The 22,371-nt window shown below is 39.1% G+C and overlaps 1 protein-coding gene across 13 annotated transcripts in view; it reads left to right on the top strand.

The window, feature by feature from the left end:
- Window positions 1-22,371, top strand: part of Mef2c (myocyte enhancer factor 2C) — a 164,726-nt gene that overhangs the window by 99,817 nt on the left and 42,538 nt on the right. For 9 of the 13 annotated variants that reach the window (XM_041663529.1, XM_041663528.1, XM_041663532.1 and 6 more), the window contains one exon: window positions 22,215-22,358. The exons of 3 other annotated variants lie outside the window; for them this stretch is intronic. In XM_041663529.1, coding sequence (XP_041519463.1) covers window positions 22,215-22,358 — 144 coding nt within the window. The remainder of the gene's footprint in view (window positions 1-22,214; window positions 22,359-22,371) is intronic. One more of the 13 variants, XM_041663537.1, reaches the window with a different exon arrangement.

Below are 22,371 nucleotides of genomic sequence, written 5' to 3'. Positions count from 1 at the left end.
TTGTATTATGGTCTGTTAGCCAGAGGGTAGGTTTATTTTTAAAACCCTGAACTCTGAATTTCTCTTTATTTTCCCAGATTGAAAGCAGCTGAAATGCCTAGAGTTGCAGGTTGAAGGCTGCTTCACAATATGTGGGGTGAGGCTCCGTTCCCTCCTCCGTGTGTGTGTGTGTGTGTGTGTGTGTGTGTCTGTGTGTCTGTGTGTGTGTCTGTGTGTGTGTGTGTGTCTGTGTGTGTGTTTAAATTTTTTTCCCTAACAAATGTCTTCTAACTGCCAGTTGCCTAAAAATAGAAAACTGCTTAACTAAAAATAGCCTGGCTCTCTGTCGTGCCAAAGAAAATGGAGAGGAATAGGCGTGGAATAGAAGGCTGAGTAATCCAGTTCTATTCATTCAGAGCAACCTTTGGGAACACAGGCCATGCTAAAGTGCCCTCCAGAAACCACAGGCCAGCTCTCTCTTCGGACTCTGAGGTGCCAGTAAACAGTTTAGCCCGGGGATACTTTTTTTCCCCCTTCATAGATTGTAAACATTTTCTAAAAGACAAGGCTTTGTTTCACAGAACCTGACAAGCTGCCAGAAGTAACTTTTTTAAGGTCTTAAAAAATTCATAATTGTAAGTTTTTTAAAAAGAAAAATGATTCTTAAAGGAAAATGTTGTAAAATAATGTACATCATGTAATAATTAACAGGAAACTCTGTTATAATAAAAACCCTACTTACGGCTTGCAATTAAACTCCAAACTTGAAAAGTTTCACGGAAAGCAATTGCTTCTGTGATTCACTGGAGCTGGAGAGCAGCTCATGCACTTTGCTTTAGCCCCTGGTGTAGGACACTCTTGGAGGACCATATCCCCCGACAGAGCCTATTTAATCACTTTCTTAGAGTTAGCTTAACCCAAGCAGATTTCTTTTTCTTTTCGTTTTTAAAATGGAATAGAACCACCTAAAAAAATAAATAAATAAATAACATCTTTAGAGGATGGCTTTCTGCCTTAAGTGAACGGCATTCTGAGTAAGCTGTTTTTTAAAACAAATATACAGACTGTTTTTGCTATGGTGGTGCCTACACACACACACACACACACACACACACACACACACACACCATTTTCTTTTGCTTAAGTAATCTGAATAACCAGGGCAAACATAGCAACAGGGTGTGGAAATGTCAGCACAGGTCAGGGGTGCTGTGGCTCCGAGCATTGTTGTTTTCTGTTCCTGTAATGCTGCTAAGACTCCTGAGACACCCGACGCCAACTGATGGGATGAGGCTTAAGTCACTGCTAGAAGAACCAGGGTCCTTGTATCTGTGTACATCCACTCTTCTGGTCTCCTTCCGTCTCGTAGAGCATTTTGCCGTTTTGCATGTTGGCCCCCTACCGCTCTTTGTAATGGATGCAGACCACAAGTGATTCCTTTATGCAGCATACAGGGTGTAATTGTGTCTGTGTGGTGTATTAGTAATTACCAAGCTGAATTCCCATATTGTATCTTTACTGCAGGCATGGAAAAATAGGACATACAATCCTGCACAGCCGTTTTCAACCTAGATAGTGAGCCACTCAGAGCTGTATCCTAGGGACAAAGCTTTTCCACAGATACTTTAAAACAAAATTGTCATTGTTAGTCATTGTGCTACGCAGGGCAAACTCAGCTTTAGCAGTGATTATCTTTGACATTATAGTATTCATTTTTTTCATTATTCGACAAAGTCTTTGCAATGTGGAAAATATTCTCTTTTTAATTGTTGGCATAAAAGCTTTAATATTGCTAGATACTATAATGATATTAGCTGTATTCACTACACTAGAGTGCCTGAGCTTCTATGCACAGTAGCTTATGTGACATTCATAGACATCATAAAATATAATTGTTAGCTGCATTTTGCCCTTAAACAGTCGTATTTTCATATATAATTTATCAATCTTGACTCAAGCATTGTTAAACCAGAAAGAGCTGACAACAAATTTTTGTTACAGTAAACAGATTTGAATTAATTATTAATTTCTTTGCTATAAAATTTGCATCCATCCTTTATGTATTATGTAGGTGTTATTGATTTGACTGCCTCCTAATCTGTAGGGACTTGAAACAACTTTAGAACTATATTTATAACAGAAGTTAAAATAAAGCAAGCAGGTTGGTTTACACAACAGAAATTCCACTTTTGTGTGCAGATACTTATAAAGACAATAGAGTACTGTTAACTACAGTAATAAATAAAGCAATATGACCATTTTTATTAGGGATAATCATTAAATTTGGTTTATTTTGTGGATAATTAATGTATTGGTAATTTTAATTACATTTTACTATCTAATCTAAAAATGACCTTTTGGTGTATATGTTTAAATTTTTACTTTTGACTGTAGATGTTTTTATTCAAGCAGTAATTATTAGACACAGAGCAAGCTCAGAAATCAGCAACACAAGGAGAGAGACATTTATGCAGCCTAGTCCGTGACTCCACAAAACCATCTTGCTAATACTGAAAATATACACAGGAATCAATGGACAAACACTAGAGAAAGAGCTGTGGAATATTGGGAGGGCAGCATAGCCTGCGTGAGAGCACAAGTTCTGAAACCAGCCTTTGTTCTTAGCTTCTCTCTGCTGCTGTTTGTCCCTGAGAAGACTGGTAAAGTCCTGTGTCCCAAAGTCATTGTTTGCAAATGGGATTCATAATGACAATTCACGCGATGACTATTGTGATGAGCATTTTTAGTACTTGGAACAGGTGTCTGGCTCATAGTAAAGTTTATAATAGAGATGACAGTAATGTCGATGATATATGTGATAAACCAGTATCTAGTAGGAAGCAGAATATTCAGACCTAAAAATGTCATGGATTTTAATTGTAAGCCCAAGAAAAGTAGAATTCAGAAAGGAGCTATGAGCTGATGAGGAAGTTGTAAGGAAGACTTTTCAAAAGATGGGTGGTCTAGTGCATCATGGGAAGGGGGGAAGTCAGACAAAGGTTTAGCATGCAATGCGTGCAGTATTCACATAGAGGAAGAGACCGAAAAATGGTTGTAAGGGAGAGCAGTCAGACACAAGGAACACAAAGTGTTTCATGTGGAGTTAGAAGTGATGCAAACAGGTCTGGAAAAGACACTGTGGACTCAAACAAGAGAATAGCATAAAAAAAAAAAAACTTAAGGAAGGTTTGACTAAAATCAACTATCTTAAAAATAGAAATGGTAGAATTATTTTTAAAAATGCTAAACTAGTTTAATCTGTATAAATAATATGTGTAGGCATGTTAGAAAATCTAAGGCCTTTTCCTGTATATGTATATTGCAAGCTATTTCAGTCACCCTGTAAAGATCTATGACTGTACATAATACATTTAATGCACATGACTTCAATTTACAATGATAATGTACAATGCATTTCTCTGAAGTCTATTTATCACATTTAGTAGAGAAAAATTATAGAGACTACAGGTCATATATTTTTAAGTTCTTTAAGCACCATACATTAAATTGGAGATATTGGAATTTCCTAGGAAAGGCTGTGCACTTTTAATGACAACACAAACAGATCCGGACCCCATACATCCTGTCAGAAATGAGAAGCCTTAAGCTTTCTGAATTATGGGAAATCTGCAGTGTGAAAGCCCAGTGTTCTCACTACTACACTGGTTGGTGTAAGATGAGAGGCGAGTCACACAAACCGTGCTTCTCTACTTGCATAAACTGTGACCTTGGCATGTTTCAAATTCTCCACGGATATTCTGCTTTCTAACTCATCACCTCATATTCGGTCTTTCTGTGTAATTAGCAAGTAATATACATGGTCATTAGCATATGCAGGTCCATGATCGTCAGACATGTGTACCGTTTCTTTTCCTGCTGCTCCTCCTTAGTCATGTCAACTTAGGCAACTTTTAAAATCTCTCTCTCTCTCTCTCTCTCTCCCTCTCTCTCTCTCTCTCTCTCTCCCTCCCCCCCCCCTCTCTCTCTCTCTCCCTCTCTCTCTCTCTCTCCCTCTCTCTCTCTCTCACACACACACACACACGCACTGAAATCTACAGTATATTTTGTTTTTATATCCTAAAGTTGTCCTCTTGTGAACGAATGTAGTTCAGTGGTAGCCTACCCACCCTACTGTGTTCAGGACCTGAGCTGAATTCTCGGCATAGGAAATGAAGTCATTTTGAGAAGTACTATAGATGAATAAATGTTATGTAATAAAATCCCTCAGGCAGATAGTTTACTGACATTTAAACTGGGATAATACATACAAAAGAAAAGCTAATTCTGTTAAAGACCATCAAAATGTTGAAAAAGAAGTAAGTAGAACTCTCACAAACAGAATACCTAAACCAGTTTCTGTTAGGAAACTTTGTTAAAGTTACCATCCAAGCCCTGCTTTGCCTTTCTAATTATGTGCATCCAAGGAAGAGTCATACTGGAGTGAGAAAGAGGGGGTGGAAGGCAAAAAGACTGAAAGTAATCGGCAAAGCTGAGACATAGTACCCCTCCTATGCTGTCGATTCTTTTCTGTTTCAAAAATAATTAATCTCATTCAAATCCTATCCAGGCAATGGTGCTTAGTGTGGTGATCCTGCTAGTGATAAAAATACATGTGTACCCTGATTGCTTCTGGTGAAACTTTCAAGTATCTCTATGCCAGCTCCCTCCATATTTTGATGGAAGTATGATACATACTGCTGGAAATGAACCAAGCATGTGCTAATGTATTATACATTTGGCTCAGTTCCAGGACAGCAGGTGTCTTAAATATTCCAGTCACACACTCACAATATATATTACCACTAGAGGAAAAGTAGTTTTTTTAAATCACTGATGTTAGTTCTGAACCAAGCCTATCTTGTGCCATACGGACAGCATAGATAGATGGCGGTGGGGGAAGGGCCTTTCTCTGACTGGAGGTGCAGCAAACAAGCAGTTCTGAAGTCTACACTTGACCACTGGCTCCCAGATCCAGGCATTGGTTATTCAATCATCAGAAAACAAATTCTTGAAACCCAAAGAAACAGTTCAACACTTTCCATAACCGAGTTCCTGCAAATAGGAGAAATTCTCCTTATATTAGAAAAAACAGTAGTAAATTGTCTGATAATAAATCGGTAGGTTGTGATTAGGGGAAGAAATCTGTGTGTCATTAGAATCCACCATTCAGTTTGCAAACAACCTAACATGAAACAACCTGGCTTTCCTGGGGTTCTAATTACTAAATTGAACTATTTCCTTTTAGAGGAAAAAAGGGCAATAATAGCTATATGGAGATACGCCGGGTGATGGTGGTGCATGCCTTTAATCCCAGCACTCTGGGGGCATAGGAAATACATCTACAGAGAAATCATTTAGGAGATTATTAAGTTTTATCTTCCTGCTGCATCCATACATGTGTGCACCTAAACGCCCGTGCACACACACAGGCACAAACACACACAGGCACACAGAGACACACACACAGAGACACACACACAGACACACATACACACACACACACACAGAGACACACACACAGACACACATACACACACACACACACACACACACACACAGCTTCTGCTGCTTTCATAAATGGATGAAACCTGCAGCTCTAAGCAATTGAACTCAGGTACACAGCTTCCATTTCACTAAGCACGAGTTCCTGCATCAGATCAACAAACTTGCATTGATCTTTGTCTAACCCTTTGGCTTCAGCAATAAAATAATGCAAGGCTGGAGAAAGGTTTCTGACTGCCCCCAGCCACCTGCCGTAACCTCATGCCGCCTTTCAGTATAGACAGGACCTCTTTGATGATTAGTCAATAATGCGCATTACCTCATGGAAACGGGCTTTGAACCCTGTTCTACTTCCTCTTTTAATGGTGCTGTTTCCCCTCATCTTTCAGCAGTGATCTTTAAAAAGAAGTGAGATGCTATTCAAAGCAACAGCGATGGCAGGCTGAGGCATTTCGAAACCGTTAAGTGGTTAATATTATTTATCCACCAGAATAGTGCTGTTAAACCCGTGCAGAACTCCAAGCATGCTCACTTTAAACTCCTTTAACTATTATACAGCACGGCTTCCTTTCAGTTTTCACAAAATCCGGTTTCCCGTCGGAGAGGCTTGAGTATTCCTTGCTGTGGAGGCCTCCAGAGAAAAGAGGGGAGCTCACAACTGTGAGACAGTCGGTGACTGTGGGTGGCATTTCTCTGCTGAGTCAGGTCCCCAGGCTTTACCAACAGTGCAGATTCTCTGACAAGATGCAAAAGCCCAAGTCTGTCTGTGCTTCTTGAAGCTCTTCTGTAATTTTCCCCTTTCCCTAGCAACTTTGGGAAATTTTGACTTAAGATCGTGTATTTTTTTTTTTTTGTCCTCTCTTCCTCTTAACTGTTAAAAGAAAACTGAGAAGTTTTCCACCGAATTCCTTTACTTTTCCTATCACCCGGCCTAGAAGGTAAAGCAGTATTATCTGCATTTGTGTGAAAATGAGGAAAAGGAACAGCTTATGTCACTATGACTAGGAAATGAACTGTTAGGATGCATGCAAGATTTCTCCGAGACACACAGCACAGCACAGAGATCAATAATTGTTTGTTCATAAAAGTATACAATTTTCTCTTCTCTCCACCAATTCTCTCAAACCTAGAAAAGGGGCAAATTTAAAATCACCTGTCCAGGCCAACTGAAGCAGAGAACTAAGCAGTTAGATTAATCAGTTCAGTACACTTTCTCCCAAAATAAATCATTAAAACCTGTTTTTCTTGGCAACTGAGACTTGGGGTTCTTCCTAGGAGTGTCATAATTATTACAGTAGACCTGCGCTTGGATGTACCCAGAGGTTCAGCCTGTGTCATAAAACAGAATCCCACCAGCCTTTGGAGGTGAGAGAAATGCAACTGTCTTTCTTTCCCTTCCTTTCCCACTTCATTTTAATGAGAACCATGTTACAGAGATGCAATAGAAGAGGCTGTCATATATCCACTGGTCATGGTAGTATTGACAGGAAGTATCCTACGTACGAGTAATTGTCAGAAAATAAATTTCATTATAGACATTTCCCTCTGTGGAAAAAATTATCAGACAAATTGGTCAAAAGGTATATACACAGAAAATTCACATTTTTTGTGTGTTTGGTGGACGGATTCAATCTAGGTCCTTGCACTTCAAAGAGTTACACTCTACCTTTGAGCTCCATTCCCAGCCCCTAGGTAATCTTTATTATCAGACAAGCTCGCATAAACAGCAGAGTTCTGAAATTTAATAATAATAACCACTCAATTCTAGTGTAGCTCACATGTAGTTCATAAGCTTGATTATGTGCTAACCAATCCAAAATTTGAGGGATTTCCTCAACCAAACTGTGCCTCTTTATTGGCATCCATGGCATAGCAATCATAATAGATGTATGGTTGTATAGATTTAAAAAAAAATCCATTCAAGGTTTAGTCTTGACACAGATACATGCTCCATAAATGGTATGTTTTATTGATAATATTTAGATAAAATATTAAGAAAATTAATATTTTGATAGTGAAGGAAGACTGGTTTAATGTCCTCTTTATGCCATAGAAGCAGATATAGTTTTATAATTACCTGGTAAAGTAAGTGGAAGAAATGATTATGCAAATGAAAATGTCTAGATTCACCAATAAACTTATAAAAGTCACTAAAATTTCATAAGTTATGAAAATTGTAATGTCCATCTTAAAAGTCAGATTGCAGAGTATTTCCATGGATGATGCCTAAGATTCCCAAAGCCATCGTGTCTAAAACAGACAATCAAAGCCTGCAGGGACAGAAACCTGATTCTCAGAGACTTGTCAGAGAAGGCCCTTCTAGGGCCAGAGAACAGAGTGCTCCATGGGGCTCTGTGGAGCTCCGTGGGGCTCACAGCCCACTTTTCTTGCTCTGAGTTAGAGAACAGATGCGAGTGAAGGTCAGGACGAGCGGCACTGGATGGCTTGTGACAGAGCTGTGGTAGATTGGACAGCGCAAAGCCAACCCCACACAAGCCAGCTGACAGACTAAGCAGCACTTAGTGGGCTTGCTTAAACTTCTCCCTCGGCACGATCATCCATTCTTTTCTCTTCTCCACCCCAGTATCTGTCTACTGTGCATCAACTGTCATCTTCTCTGTAATCTCCATTGTTGCTATTTCACTTTTTCAGAGTTGTCTCTCTGTACCTTTCTCCTATAAATTCCCCAGCATTCTTTCTAAATTTTGTAGCATTGTTTTAAGATGAAGGTAACTGAATGGAAACTTAGTTTTACTGTCTGTGTGAAAGTATGAATTATGGAAGTACAACTTTGTGAACTGTGACTTGTCTAAAATTTTGAAACCTTTGGAGATGATATATATATATATATATATATATATATATATATATAGAGAGAGAGAGAGAGAGAGAAAGAGAGAGAGAATAATCTTTAGCTAAAGTAAATAAATTGAAATAATTTTATTTCAATTATTAACTAATTAATTTGAAAATAAAATGTTATAAAAATTTAAAATTTAAACTTGTTCACTAATTAATAGCAGTCATTAGTCTATTTAGGTCTTGTTCAGGATATATTAGTAATACCACCAGGCTTTGTAAAACACCTTTTAATAAAATGTGTTTCTATTTGTAAGTATTTCATCTAAAAGAGAAGTTTCCAGTTTCTACAAGAAATGCATTAGATGTTTTCAGACTCTTTTGTTCTATAATTTCATCATATTTATGCTAATCCTTATACGCAATTTACAATTGTCTGTGCTAATAAAACCTGGCTCTCTACATTAATACTGTTAAAATAACAGGAACTAGAGAATGAATCTTAGAGACAGGAGCCACCAAATAACAAATGAGCCAGCCAACCTCAGGGCTAGTCCCTGTGGGAATCTGCGCTGAGGGTCCTAACTGAGAAATGCTGCTGGCGCTTTTGATGCTGGCCCTAGAAGCACTGCACAGCTATTTAACTCATACCAGATGGAAGTCATTGTGTTGTTATGAAAGCAAGTAGTGACCTTTATTAATGAACTCTTAAAATCTGCATTAATTCATAAAAATCTAAGGGACCAAGTCTTTCCCAGATACTAGGAATACTCAGTGAAAAGGTGCAGCTGTGCCCTCGGGAAGCTGGGTTTGGAATGTAAACTGAGGCAGGAGTTTGCTGGCAGTCCGGGTGGAAAAGCCGTGGTAGTGTCACAGGGAGAAGGTGGAGGCAATGAGGGCGACAGTGCCGATGCACTTAGTAAGCACAGCTCACGCTCTAAGAGGGAGGCTGAGACTTGAGCCTCTGTCTGGGGATTTGGAGCATATTCATTTTTAAGCACCTTTTATGTACTCGATGCCCCTTGATCACTAAATAATAGAGCCCTATAATGTGTCCTTCTACTAGAGACCTACTCGAGACCACTGAACATAAAATCCAGCACTTATTCTTGATCCACATAATAGATTTGTGGTAATGAGATAAAGCCGTAGGGTGCAGGCTTGACTCTGAGTTTCCTGAGTTCAGATCCTGTGGTTTACAATGTGCTTAGACAGACACAAGGTGGAAGCCAGTCTAACTTATGCAGAAAAGAAAGAAGGGGCGTTCTATCTCTCCTGCTTGATTTTCAGAGGCCTGCGGTGGAAATCCCTGTTGCCTAATATGGGAGTGGATAAATGGAGTTCTGTTCATTCACCTACTGACAACAACCCTAGAAACCTAGGTCACTATTTCCAGGTCAATACTCTGAGCCTAAATCTGTGAATGGCCTTTTCCTCAGATCTGAGTTCTAACTAGCCTCTCCAGGTTTTTTTGGTTGTTGTTTTGTTTTTTGTTGTTTTTGTTTTTGATCACGGAGAAACATTGCTGTGGTTTCCAGCTCATAGACCAGTCTGCTGGAGTCCAACATGCTCTGTCTACCTAATTAACGGCCGGGCTAACCAACCAGCAGCGGCTGTTACAAAAAGTTAGAGAGTGCACTAGGCAATATGATGAGCAAGCTAATGCTATATTAACAGAGTCCTAGGAGATGTCTTATGTTGAAAATAATGATGATAGTGATGATGGTGGTGGTAATGGTGGTGATAAGGCAGAAGATTGAGTCTGCTGACTTTTGACACATAGCATGACCTCCTCTGAAAGGAAAGTTCTTTGTTGTATTGAGGAACAACGCTGGGCTTCTAGCCACCAGCTTCTTCTTAGCCTGTCTGAGACTCCTCGCTGTATGTTGTCAGGCTGTCATTAGCAGTTTTTGTCTATAGAACGCCTGTCCAGAAGAGTTAGCCGATCTCTTGCAACATCCTACTGTCAGATCCTCAGCTAATTGCCAAGAACAGACAGCCCTCTAGAGACTTCCTGTCTGCATTAATCTTACAATCTAAAAACAACACAAAAAGTAAGTAAGAGCAATAATGGAGATAGCATACAGATATGAAATAAATGTTAATTATACAACTGTAGAGAAACATAAAAAATATTAACTATTTTTCCAGGGTATTTCTAAAGCTAATCAAGCTCTATTCCTTGCCCTCCATTAACTCCAGGCTACTCTGTTCTTCCTTTTCCCTTTCTAAATTTTAAATTTGGCATGAGAATAAATAGGAGATCCTGGAGTTATGAGGTGGCCATTGCTAGAGGTAAAAGGAATAAATAGCCTGCATTCAAATCTAATAAGTTTCTCTGTGTGTTTTCAGGTCCCATCGTAACTCACTTTAAATAAGTACCATTGTTACTGAAGCCTTAGATCCCATTATTCTTTCATTAACACTATTTGCTGAATGGTATCCATGTATTGGACACAATCACATTGCACAGATACTGTGACTTGTTCTCACACATGTTGACTTCCTTCCTTGGGTATCCATAGAAACTAGCTCACAGGCTATCCTGACACCATCCTTGTGATACTACATATTCTATTCCTCAGACTACATGTTCCTTTCTAACATGTCAGGAAAAAGGGTGGTGAGCACTGCTAGTCTGTGCTTAGAGTTGTTAATACTAGTCTCGGGGATGCTATAATTCAGACTCAGAATTAGGACGTAGAGAGTTTTCAGGCTGTACTCACTGGAGAGGTGGTGCATAAGAGGCCATTTTCCACCTTTGCCATCAAATCACTGCAGAATAACCAAACAGAAAACAAAATTTAGTAGAGACTGGATTGTGACCAGTGGATGGCAATGGGCTGGTTTATGAAGTGGAAGTGATCAAGTGGTAGGAGGAAGAGGGTGAAGACACCGTAAGTGAAGTCTGTCTTCAGAATCTAGAGTTGGCCTTAGACTCCTCTGTGTCTGCCAGTTAAGAACTCAAAAAATGGGAAAGAACTTGGGGAATAAGTCATTTCTGTTTCAGTTACTGGCTCATGTTGGGCCTGTAACTGGAGACATAAAACTATATTTTGGATGAAGGGCAAAGAGAGGAATTTCCCATTGGTAGGAAAAATGTGCCAAGGTCAAGTCCATTAGGGCTTCTTAATTCTCTTTAGCCTTCAGAGGGCCCAGTGGAAGAGCATTTTTGGCAATGATATAATGGAGCTTCTAAATTTTGGGAGTCTCTGATTGCCTTAGAAATAGAGTTTTATAAGTCTCCTTCTGATGTAGTAACAAGTGAATCCAATCCATTGCTAGCCTCAAATCTTTGTTGTTGTTGCTTCATAAAAAAAAAATAAATAAATAAAACTGTGTATCCTCTACCTTTTGAAAAGCCAGTGGTAGAGTAGAGATCCAACCAACGGAGTGCTTCCTATATACATCAAGGACAGCACTTTGTTCCCGGGGAAACCTAAAATAAGGACACAAAGATACCTGTTGCAATACTTTGGTTCTTCAAAAATATTTTTGTTCTCCTTGTTGTAATTCCAGGTAGCAGTAGCCCCCAAAATCTCAGGAACAAGAAAGATACAAGCACTAAGGGTAGCACTTCTGAGATGGATGGCTATGGTCTCCAAAGCAGAGAGGGAAATCAAGGACATCCCAGACAGGGATGAATAGCACAGGTCAAGACTGTCTGACAACTTGCTACAGACTTGGGAAATTACAGGAAGACTTCCCCTTGGTCAAAGCACGGTACTCTGGAAGAGAAGGGGAAACAGGCCAGAAAAGCAGGTGGAGAATCTGCTCTACAAGCTTGTGTGTGACATGACTGTTGGCAGCCAACATGGTTAGTAAAGAGAACAATGATGCAATTAGATTTTCATTTTAATTCAACCCTGCCAGATGCATAAAGGAGGCTGGTGTCGAAAGTGGGCTCAGAAACCTTAGAGACTGAGAACTGGAGGCAGAAGAGCAAAGTGGAGGACAGCTGGAAGGAGGGGATGAAAATGAGGATGATTGCTGGGCTTCTGGCTACAATAAGTTACAATATTTTCTGACAGAGGGCTAGAATAAGGGGTAAACTGGAATCAAGGAACAAAATGAGAATAGAAATAAACAGAGATCCTTCTGACCCCTGTAGAAATTGGGGCACATCGTGACGGTGACAGCTTTGCAGTGCCACGGAAGAGAGTGTGGGAGACAGGCCACTCTCCTTTCAAATGATGTCATGCGTTGACCATGCTTATGAATGAAAGAGTAGACAAGAAACTACACGGAAACAAAAGTCACATTTCTTCCTTAGTGTGATTACTGAAGCGAGCATATGCAGCGACTTTTGTTAATAGGTTTATAAGAGACGACGCACTGAGGAATTATTTTTAAAGCTCCAGTGCCTCTGGATTCAGACTTTCCCCTGTAACAGATTTGCAGCGGAAGTGCCACAGTCGAGAAGATTCAGATATGGAGTCACATTCACGTTTCATGCGCTCACAAAACCTGCTTCCTGATCTTTGTTAATTTATTCCTTTCCTCTCTTTCTCGGTGTTGTTGAATTCATGCTGGCTTGCTTTTTTTTTTCTTCCCTTTTCGAGAAATCATCAACATCAGCTATTTTTCAGATTCATCTTGAATTTGACTGACTTTATGAACATATCAGGCCCACATCATACTTGCTGTTAAATATTCAGCTTTAGGTTGATCCTCGAGTCAGGATGTCAGGGAGTGTTTCATGGCTGAAGTGTGTCAGACTTCCCAGCTCAGTGCTATTCTACACCAAGCCAGTGATACCTGGACACCAGAAGACCCTTGAGGACTCTAAGCTGCTCCCCTGCCCTAAGGAAGTCTGTATTGTCTTATTGATTCTGGATTCACTCACATTTGCAAATTCTCCCCCAGGTTGAGGTGCTTCTCCTGAGCCTAGAAGAGTGGGGTGGTGCAGAACAGCTCCCAACACTTCTGGGGAAGCAAAGGCGAGCTGTGCCCAGGACTGCAGAAGCATGCTAACTGAGCATGTGTGCATTCACGCATTCACAGACCTTCTCCCATGCTCTTTCCTATGATGTGTTTGTTTAGCTTTGTTTACGATTTACATTCTGCTTTAAGTGCCTCTCCCTTTCCCCCTTTTCTACAATGAATTTCATTTTCCTTTTCCTTCTGCCTTAAGAGAAACTAGCGCCTCACAACTTCTTCCACAGTCTTCCAAGCATCGTCACCTCTCCTGAGGTTTAAATGTCAATCAAACCACTAATTTTTAAGCAATGGGATAAAGGATGAAATGCCTGAGTTGCAAGAAAGTATAAATTATGAATTTTGAACAATTTTGTATTGTTTTCTGCCTTAAAAACTATACACTTCAAAAATAGTAAATTTGTAATGATTACTTTAAAATAATGAGATGCTAAGTGTTAAAAATAATATGAAACAGTAAATAAAAGAGTAAAAATAGGGAAATTCCCATAAAGAAACCATTGCACTGAGGCTGATTTTCTTCCTCCTGTCACTTGGATGTTCTTTTCTGCTCTGTTTTTTTTTTTTCCATTTAAGTCTGTTCTTTATGCTCCAAACGTCTAATAAGCTCTTGCCACGTCCCAGGTTTCATGCTACGTCCTGGCAATCCAGCATGACAAGTAAACAGCCCTGTGCTATAAGAGGCTCCCAAGAGCAGCAAGAAACATGTAGTAATTTGAACCATATAGTCAGAAAACCGATTCACATCTGGAGGACCAGAGGCAACACCCAAGACAGAGTAGCAGTTGGCAAGTGTACATTAAGTGGTCTGGATCCCACTGCTGTCTCCGCCTCATAGCTGGCAGCTTCAGTCCAGTTGGGAAAGCTCAGCAAACGTTACCACGGAAGAGGAAATGTGTGTCCCTTTCATCTCCACAGCATTTGCTGAGTTGAGCACCTAAAGGATGTCAGACTGTTGCATGCAGAATTCCAAAGAAAATACAGGGAAAGCTTTTGTTAAAGGGCCTCGTAATGCATCCAAGGGGGCAGACACACAAATGACGAATAATGGGTGACTGAGGCTATAAGAGAAAATGTGTGAAGTCGGTGTGATGCGAGCAGTTCAACGATGACATGGTGGCATGGCAGCTCACTTCAGAGGAGGACTAGTGACTGCTTGATTTACTCCTAGGGCCCAGCTGGAGGAGCGGCTCTGCCATGCTTGTGCACTATGATTCTTTACCTTCTGGGAGAGAGGAGGCGAGCCACAAGACCCTGGGCTCATGCTCACTGCAGTCCAAGTGACTTCAGGAGTTGTCATATCTAAATGCTTGCATGAAATGTCATATCTAAATGCTTTCTGTGACCGTTAGAAAGCATGGGATGATATTTGGTAAATTAAAAACTATTCAAATCCTTAAATAATATCTTCTACATTACTACAAAACAATTTACTGGAAAAATCCTTCAACTACACTATTTTTTAAGCTTTACTTTATTTATTTGTATGTATTAGGAGACAGGAGAGACAAGCATTTGAGTGCATGTTTTAGCAGAGGCCAGTGGCTCAGATCCTGGGGATCTAGAGTTATAGAAGGTTGTAAGTCACCCAACTCTGGTGCTGAGAACCAAACCCAGGTCCTATGGAAAAGCTGTATACATTCCTGCCTTCTGAGTCATCTCTCTAGTCCTTCTAATCAACCTGTTAAAGAAAGTTTGGTCCCTTAATATGTCTAAGTTCAGCTCCCAGAGAGCCAACATCCTCTTCTGACTCTGTGGGCACTGCATCCCCATACTCAGACCCACATACAGAAATATAGCTGTCAACATAATCAAAAATAAAATCCACAATGGTCTCCTTTTGTTATAAAAAATAAGCTGTTTTTATTGTTTTTCTTTATTTTTGAGATTGTAATGCATCCTTTCCCTCTTTCCTTTCCTCCTTCTAAGCCCCTCCTTATTTTTCTAATGTCATCACTGCGTATCTATGTATATAAATGTACTATGCTTTTCTAAATATAAGTTGTTTGCTCTGTGTACTGTTGCTTGTATGTGTGTTTTCAGAGCTGACCATTTGGTATTGGATGACCACTTGGTGAGCTCTTCCCTGTGGAAGGCTCTTCCTCCCTCTCCCGGTCTTTAGTTGCCTGTGTTTCTTAGTGTAGCGTTGAGGCCCCATGGACATTTGCCCATCCACTCTGACAGGTCTCTTGTTTGTGCCCTTATCAGCTCATGTTGGTGAGACTTTATAGGTATAACTTCTGACATTTCTAGGAGTCACAATTGCCTAGAAAATTCCTTGATCCTCTGGACCTTATCATCTTTAGGTCCCATTTTCTCAAATGTTTCCTGAGACTTAGGTGAAGGGGTTGTTTTGTAAATTATCCAGTGGTACTGAACCCCACAACTCTGCATTTTTATTAAGAGAGATATCTTTAATGAGGGGCGGTAGCTGCACTTACCTGAAGGTATAAGGGTAAGATTTAGAACGGAGTAAGGAATTAGGCTATCTAGCAAAGTGTTGTTAGTAGATTCTTTACCAAGGTCACTAGCCCCCGGAATTTAGGTTTCTATTACCAGGTATGACTTCCCTGCTATTAAGCGGACCTTAAGAGACAGTTCTGGTTGCCACAAACATGTAAGTGCCACTTATTGCACCTTTATTCACGTCTTACCATGATGGTCTCTGTCATGCTTCGTGGACGTTACAGCTGTAGAGGACTAGAGTGCTTCCTCCCTTGGCAGTTTGCTCAGTATTTTCTGAAACCACAGAAGTTAAATCCTAGAAAACAGGCTTTTAGGTTAGGTCTGCCTTGAATTACCGAGTGCTTTGTTCTAAGTGTGTGCTGTCTTTAGTAATAGCGGCTTGCTTTCAGTCTATGGGAGGCAACCAAGGGCTACATCAGTAGTCTATAATGGACAACCTTGACCAACCATATGAAAGGAAGTTTTTCACATACGGTACTGGGGTTTTTGTTAGCCTATGACTGTTATGAGAAGCATTGTCAGCCCAAAGGGCATAACTTCCTTTGAGGTGTGTGTGTGTGTGTGTGTGTGTGTGTGTGTGTAAAAATAATCAAAGAAAAAAAGCTATCAATTCGAGAAGGATACATGGGAAGGGTGGGAGGAAGAGCACAGAAGAAGGAAAAAAGGGGAAAGTGTACCTCTGTTTTAATTAAAAATTTACTTAAAAATTAAAATAACAGAAAAAATAAAATCTTAAAACAAAACAAACAAAAAACACTGTAATTTGTAGTCCCTTGCACATGCGCGCGCGCGCACACACACACACACACACACACACACACCTTTCATCAGAAGAAGAAAAGATATGTTTAGAATTAATATTAATCTAGAGATAAACAGTGTGATAGTTTTATATTTTCAACTTTTTCAGATTTTCGTCACAAATAATTTGTTATGATTTAATTTTTCATGTATTTGGTTCACTCCTCTGATTAAGACTGAAGTGCTGATTATACTAAATTCACAGTATATTGACGTGTCTTTTATTCCTGGAGTAAGAACAAAAGAGAATTGTGGAATACATAAATGTGACACAGACGATGCTTACAGTTTTGATTATTAAAACTTGTAGAGAAATTTCTTGGCACTTAGTCATCCCCTGCCCAAGAGCTCTGTTAGAAATCATAACATAATTATATGTTGCATATTAGTGTGTCCCCATTTGGACATTGTTACTTTGACTTTATAGACCTAACTCCAGGTTTCAAGGAGCATCTTAGGGTGGCCCCTTCCAGACGGCAACGTGTCCTGAGCCTGGAGTCCCTTCACCCAGCCTTCATTTCATTTACAACTACATGACTTCCTGTGCGTAAGCCTGCTGAGCTTGTCCTCACCAGGCCCAGAAGCCTTAAAATCAGAAGAATTCTGCCTTTCCTAAGTCAATGGGTTTTCTTCCTTGCTTTTGTGTGAACGCGATATCCATGCAACTATCAGTAATATTGCCTGCATGTGTTCCTGATACATGAACACCCTAAAGTCGGGGAAGCAACCATTATGGAAGTAAGCATGATTACTTGGATTTTAACAAAGGTTAATGAGAGTAATTTGGGGGTTTTCACAAAAGGGTTTTAAATTTCAGCTGTATAGTTAGGAGCAGATAAAAATTAGAAGACAATGCAAACATACGTTATTCAGAACTGAAACTGCAGACAGGGAGGAAGTTGGCTGGATTGAGCTCTTTCTATGAGATAGTAGTTATTTGAAAGAAATGTTGAATCCTACTTAAATAGCCTTAAGATGAGATCTATAGCTTCATACAATTGAAAAGGGCCAATAATTTAGGTACCTCTTTTGTACTAAAAAGAGATTTTTTTTAAAAGAAAACTAAGAATTTAAAACAATGCATAGCTAAAAAGGAAAAGTCAGTTTAAATCATTGCATAGGGAAGAGATTGTCACGTTGATAACATAATGCATAAGACAAGAAATAAGGCTCCATGTGGCTTTCTTTTTCATTTATATTCCTTTCAGTAATGAAATAGAATCTGTTACCCTACATCTATTTCATTAGAATTTTTGAAGCACCTGTCAGCTATCATCGGTTTATACATATTTCAGGTTTTCCTGGTGAACACATGCAATGATGCAGGTCCATATGTCCACATATCTGGGCGTAGAGATACCACATAATTGTTGGATTACCTGCCTGGACTTCTCCCATGTATTGTTTGGGGATGTCACCTTCTGTCAGTCTAATTACTTCTCTAGAAGCGGCTGCTCTCTGCTCACTGTGTGACAATCACGACTTTGTGAATACACCCCAGAAGCCTCTGCAGTCAATTCATCTAGCCCAAAAGTGTCACTCTTTTGTGGCAAGCTGGCTTCGGTATACAGGCTCCCTGAAGACTTGCAGAGTCTCTCGGGGGGAGGGGGCAGAGTCTCTTTAGATGCAGTAAGGAGTTGGAGTTGGTGGTTTGACTAGATACCTTGCCTTCTCTTGGCACACAGGGAAAGATTTCTTCATAATATTATTTGAAGAACACCATACATAATACAAGTCCCATCTATGGCTTCTATCTCTGTTAAAGAATGGCTGTCGGAATGCCTACATTACCTGACCAGAGACACTTATAAAAAGATCAGAGACACTCTCGAGGCCAACAGTAGGGAGTTTGATTTTGCTGGAAAAGTCCTATAGGAATACGCTTTGAATCCATTTAGTAAGCCCTTTCGTTCATATTGACTATTCATTACTGTGAATAGACAGACTTGGCTGGGGCTAACAGTAGCTCCTTTGTCATCATTAAACAGCTGTAGATTTTAATATAATAAAGATAAAACCGTTCCTCTAGTTCTGCATTCACACTATGGTATTCAAGTTTGTGCCACCACTTCCATTTTCCAAGCTTTATAATTCCACCATAATCATTTGTTCTTGGCAGAAATATGTTATGCAAGCACTCAGCTGAGGATAATATTTTTGAACAATTTTTCCAGTGTTCTGGTTATGTGATTATGGGCATTTAGAGCTCGATATTAATTTACTCTCAGATTTTGTGTTTCTAGGTCTCAAAAAGCTCTTTTTTTGAAAATCACACAATTTAGCTTAAATCATTACTTCCATACCAGTCATGTTTATTGCAAGAAGAATTTATTGGGAGAAAATCAGCTGCTGGTTTCCCCCTGTTCATTGCATTTCCATGCTGCAAACTTTGTCTGCCTTACTAATTCACATCATGCTTCAGGTAGGAAGTGACTAGGGATTCTTTTGGTTCCTTAATCCATAAATTAAGTGTTTGGTTGACCATCAGACACTTCAGCTCTTGACTAAAAGTTGATAGCATAGCTTAGTTGGTAGAGGTCTTGCCTCCCAAGGAAAGAGGTCTGGGTTTTATCCACAACGCAATATAGACCAAAAATGATAACACATGCCTGTAATCCTAGCACCTGGAAGGTAGAGGCAGAAGAATCAGAAGTCCAAGGTCATTTCAGCTATAGAGCAATTTCAATGTCAGCCCGGACTACTTAAAACCTCGTCTGAAAAAAAAAATGATGTCTAGGAATTGTTGTCATCCTTAAATTTTTCCCCAAACATAATTCATTAAATTTTCAACCTAATATTTACGAGTGTTGAGTGAACTGCTGAAGTTGAACTTGAGTCAAACAGAGAAGGTCATGTTTCTCATTTCTTAAAAGCAGAAAACTTCAACAGGGAGAAGTCAGTCACTCCTCTTTGTCCCCAAGCAGTGACCAAAACTTTAGCTACTATGGTTGGCAGTACTAGTTTGAGATCTGTCATATGTTTCCTAAGTTCGTCATGAAGCACTTGTGAGACAGAATGAGTTAATATTTGTAGAGGTATTTTGCTAAAATATAAGCAATGTTTGAATTTTTATAAACCACAGTATCTACCCACCCCAAGCTTTGGGAGAATATTTAGCACACACGTATGTGCCAGATGGATTGTAATGACAGTTGATAGGCCTCTTCTAACCCTTGCGTTCTGTTGTCAGAAATCTGCATATCAAAACAACGATATTTTTTAGAATAAGATTTATTGTATAAACCACACATTGAAAAAATCTACTGTCTATTAAGACTCTAAATTAACATCACACGAGGCTTTAAGCTAAAGGTTTTCATAAGAATATCTTAACATGCCTAATACAATATAAATAATTAGCTTTTGAAAGCTACTAAATATTTTCTTGATCTTATCTACTTTTCTCCATAATGTGAATTATTTTTTAAAACTGTATATGTGAGTTGTTGTGTATGTTCTATGTGTGTCTAATGTTAAATGATTGTAAGTGTGGGTATGTGAAGGTGTACATGTGGGCGTGGATGAATGTGTGTACATGAGCACGTGAAAGCCACAGGTCTGATCTCCTTTCTGGACAACACCCCACCTTTAATAATGGAGGCATGGCCTCTCACTGAAGCTGAAGCTTACTTATTCAAGATAGATTAACTGGCCAATTTGCTCCAGGGATCTGCCTTCTCCACCCTCTGTCTCAGGGTGAGGATTTGTGGGTACACACCATCAAGCCCAGCTCTTTTACATTAGTTTGGCTTAGAACAACTTTGTCCTCCTGCTTATGTGGCAATGAGATATTTCTCCAATCCTGTAAGTGAATTATGAACAACAACAACAACAACAACAACAACAACACACACACACACACACACACACAGAATGTAATGCAGGACACTCTGTTTCCTTAAGAGCTCAAGAATCCATAGAGGTCAAAGCAAAAACACACAATAATTCATACCACAAGTAGAGTGTTTGTTTGGTTAATATAATACTAACAAAAGAGTTTTAAATGTAAGAAGTTAGTAAATGAATTTTCATCCCCGTGTTTTATGATATTCTCTCTAGTGTTATTGTGGGAATTCTTGATGAGTTCTTGTTCTAGACCAAAATCTATGGTTATAAACTCATGAGAGGGGGGCAGGTGGCCCCACCAATTAAAAATTCCCCAAGATTAAAATGTATATTTTACCATCTTATGTCAAAGTATTCATTTTAATATTCAAACATCTTACCACATAATAAACTGTAACCATATGTTTGTTATATTATACCACTATAACATTAATAAATATTTACAGATATGCATTATACCCTAGATGTATGAGACATGATAGCTCTCAGTTCCATTTTAAGTACAAGCCTTCGATGCCTCAAGAATTAATTTTAAGTAACATTGTTGAACACTGATCAAAATCAATGCATTTGAATTTTTAAGCTGGACATTCCCTTGGAAAATGGCATCATTTATTTTCCCCAAATGCATCAATTAGAGAAGGATTATTATCTTGGTTTTCAGACCTTTGACTAGGTGCTTCAGTTTTTGCTTTTTTTATATCTGAGTTCTGTATTTAACACGGATCAGTGCTGCAGAACTTCCCATTAGTGAAAGACAGATAACTGTGCATCTCTTTGTAACCAACCCTTGTATTACCAAGAAAAATAAGAAATAGCATGTGTAATATTCTTAATTATTAACATGTCAGGGTATGTGATTAATCAAAAGTTTTGTGATCTTCAAAACCACAATAATATTTCTGTCTACAGGATTGTACATAGTTTCATGGAAAACCATGTTTTTTTAAAAAAGAATAAAATTCAGAACTCCTGACTCATACTTTTCCAAATGGTTCTGCTGTTTTATTAGTATTTATTCCTTAGTGACAGCTGAAACTAGAGCAGACGACATCAGGAGACAGGAGGCTGGCACTAAGCCACTAGCTTCACTCTCACGTGTCGGAAGACTCTCAGGCTGATCCCTAGTCAGCTGAAACCAGACGTCTTTGCTGTTTGATAACTAGACTTGGTTGCCTATATAATCCTGTCTTCCTTACTCAGCCCAGGATAATGAAGTCCTAAGTTGCTCAGCCATCCAAATGTTGCTTCTAGCTCCTGTTTGGAAAGATAATTTCTCAATATTAGAAATTTCAATACAGAATCTCACACTTACACAGAACTCTAACAAGCAAAAATAATTCTTCCAAATGAGCTTCTTCCTTGTAAGTGCTTCATGATTAGCTGGCTTTCCTTATGCCCTTTTGCTGTAGAGTGCCAGGGGTGGAAAGGAAAAATGATGTCAACCACAACGCTAAATCCAGAAACAGTGTTTGCAACCTTTCTGCTTTTTTCATCTCAAAATCTGAATTCACTGTGCAACATCCTGACTGCTTATATTTCTGTGGGAAAAGATTATTGTAGTGCATTGCACCTCGCACATTGTATTGGGTTGTAATTGTTTTTCATTATATATGTCTGTCTTAACTCCGTATCAACAGATTTCACCTTCTTTGTTCATTAACTGAATTTAGCCACAAACAAGATGGTTTCTTGTTCCTTTTTTAAACTATTAATGAACACTCTGTTGAAATGATTCAATCTCTCCTTGTGATTTCTTTTCATAAATATTGTATAACATATATAATAATCTTAAATGCTAGACAGATTGACTTTATATAATATCCCTAAATGTCTCTTACAGCCTTTGTCGAGGTTTGAACTTTCCACATTATGTATTTCAGACTTTGAGAAAGAAGGGCCTTAATGGCTGTGACAGCCCAGATCCCGATGCGGACGATTCAGTAGGTCACAGCCCTGAGTCTGAGGACAAGTACAGGAAAATTAACGAAGATATTGATCTAATGATCAGCAGGCAAAGATTGTGTGTAAGTACTCAAA

The sequence above is a fragment of the Microtus oregoni genome, unplaced genomic scaffold, assembly GCF_018167655.1.
Source record: "Microtus oregoni isolate MIOR12 unplaced genomic scaffold, Mior012 000014F_ref0000157, whole genome shotgun sequence".
In the NCBI taxonomy this organism is placed as follows: domain Eukaryota; kingdom Metazoa; phylum Chordata; class Mammalia; order Rodentia; family Cricetidae; genus Microtus; species Microtus oregoni.
This window is presented reverse-complemented; position numbering and strand designations above follow the sequence as displayed.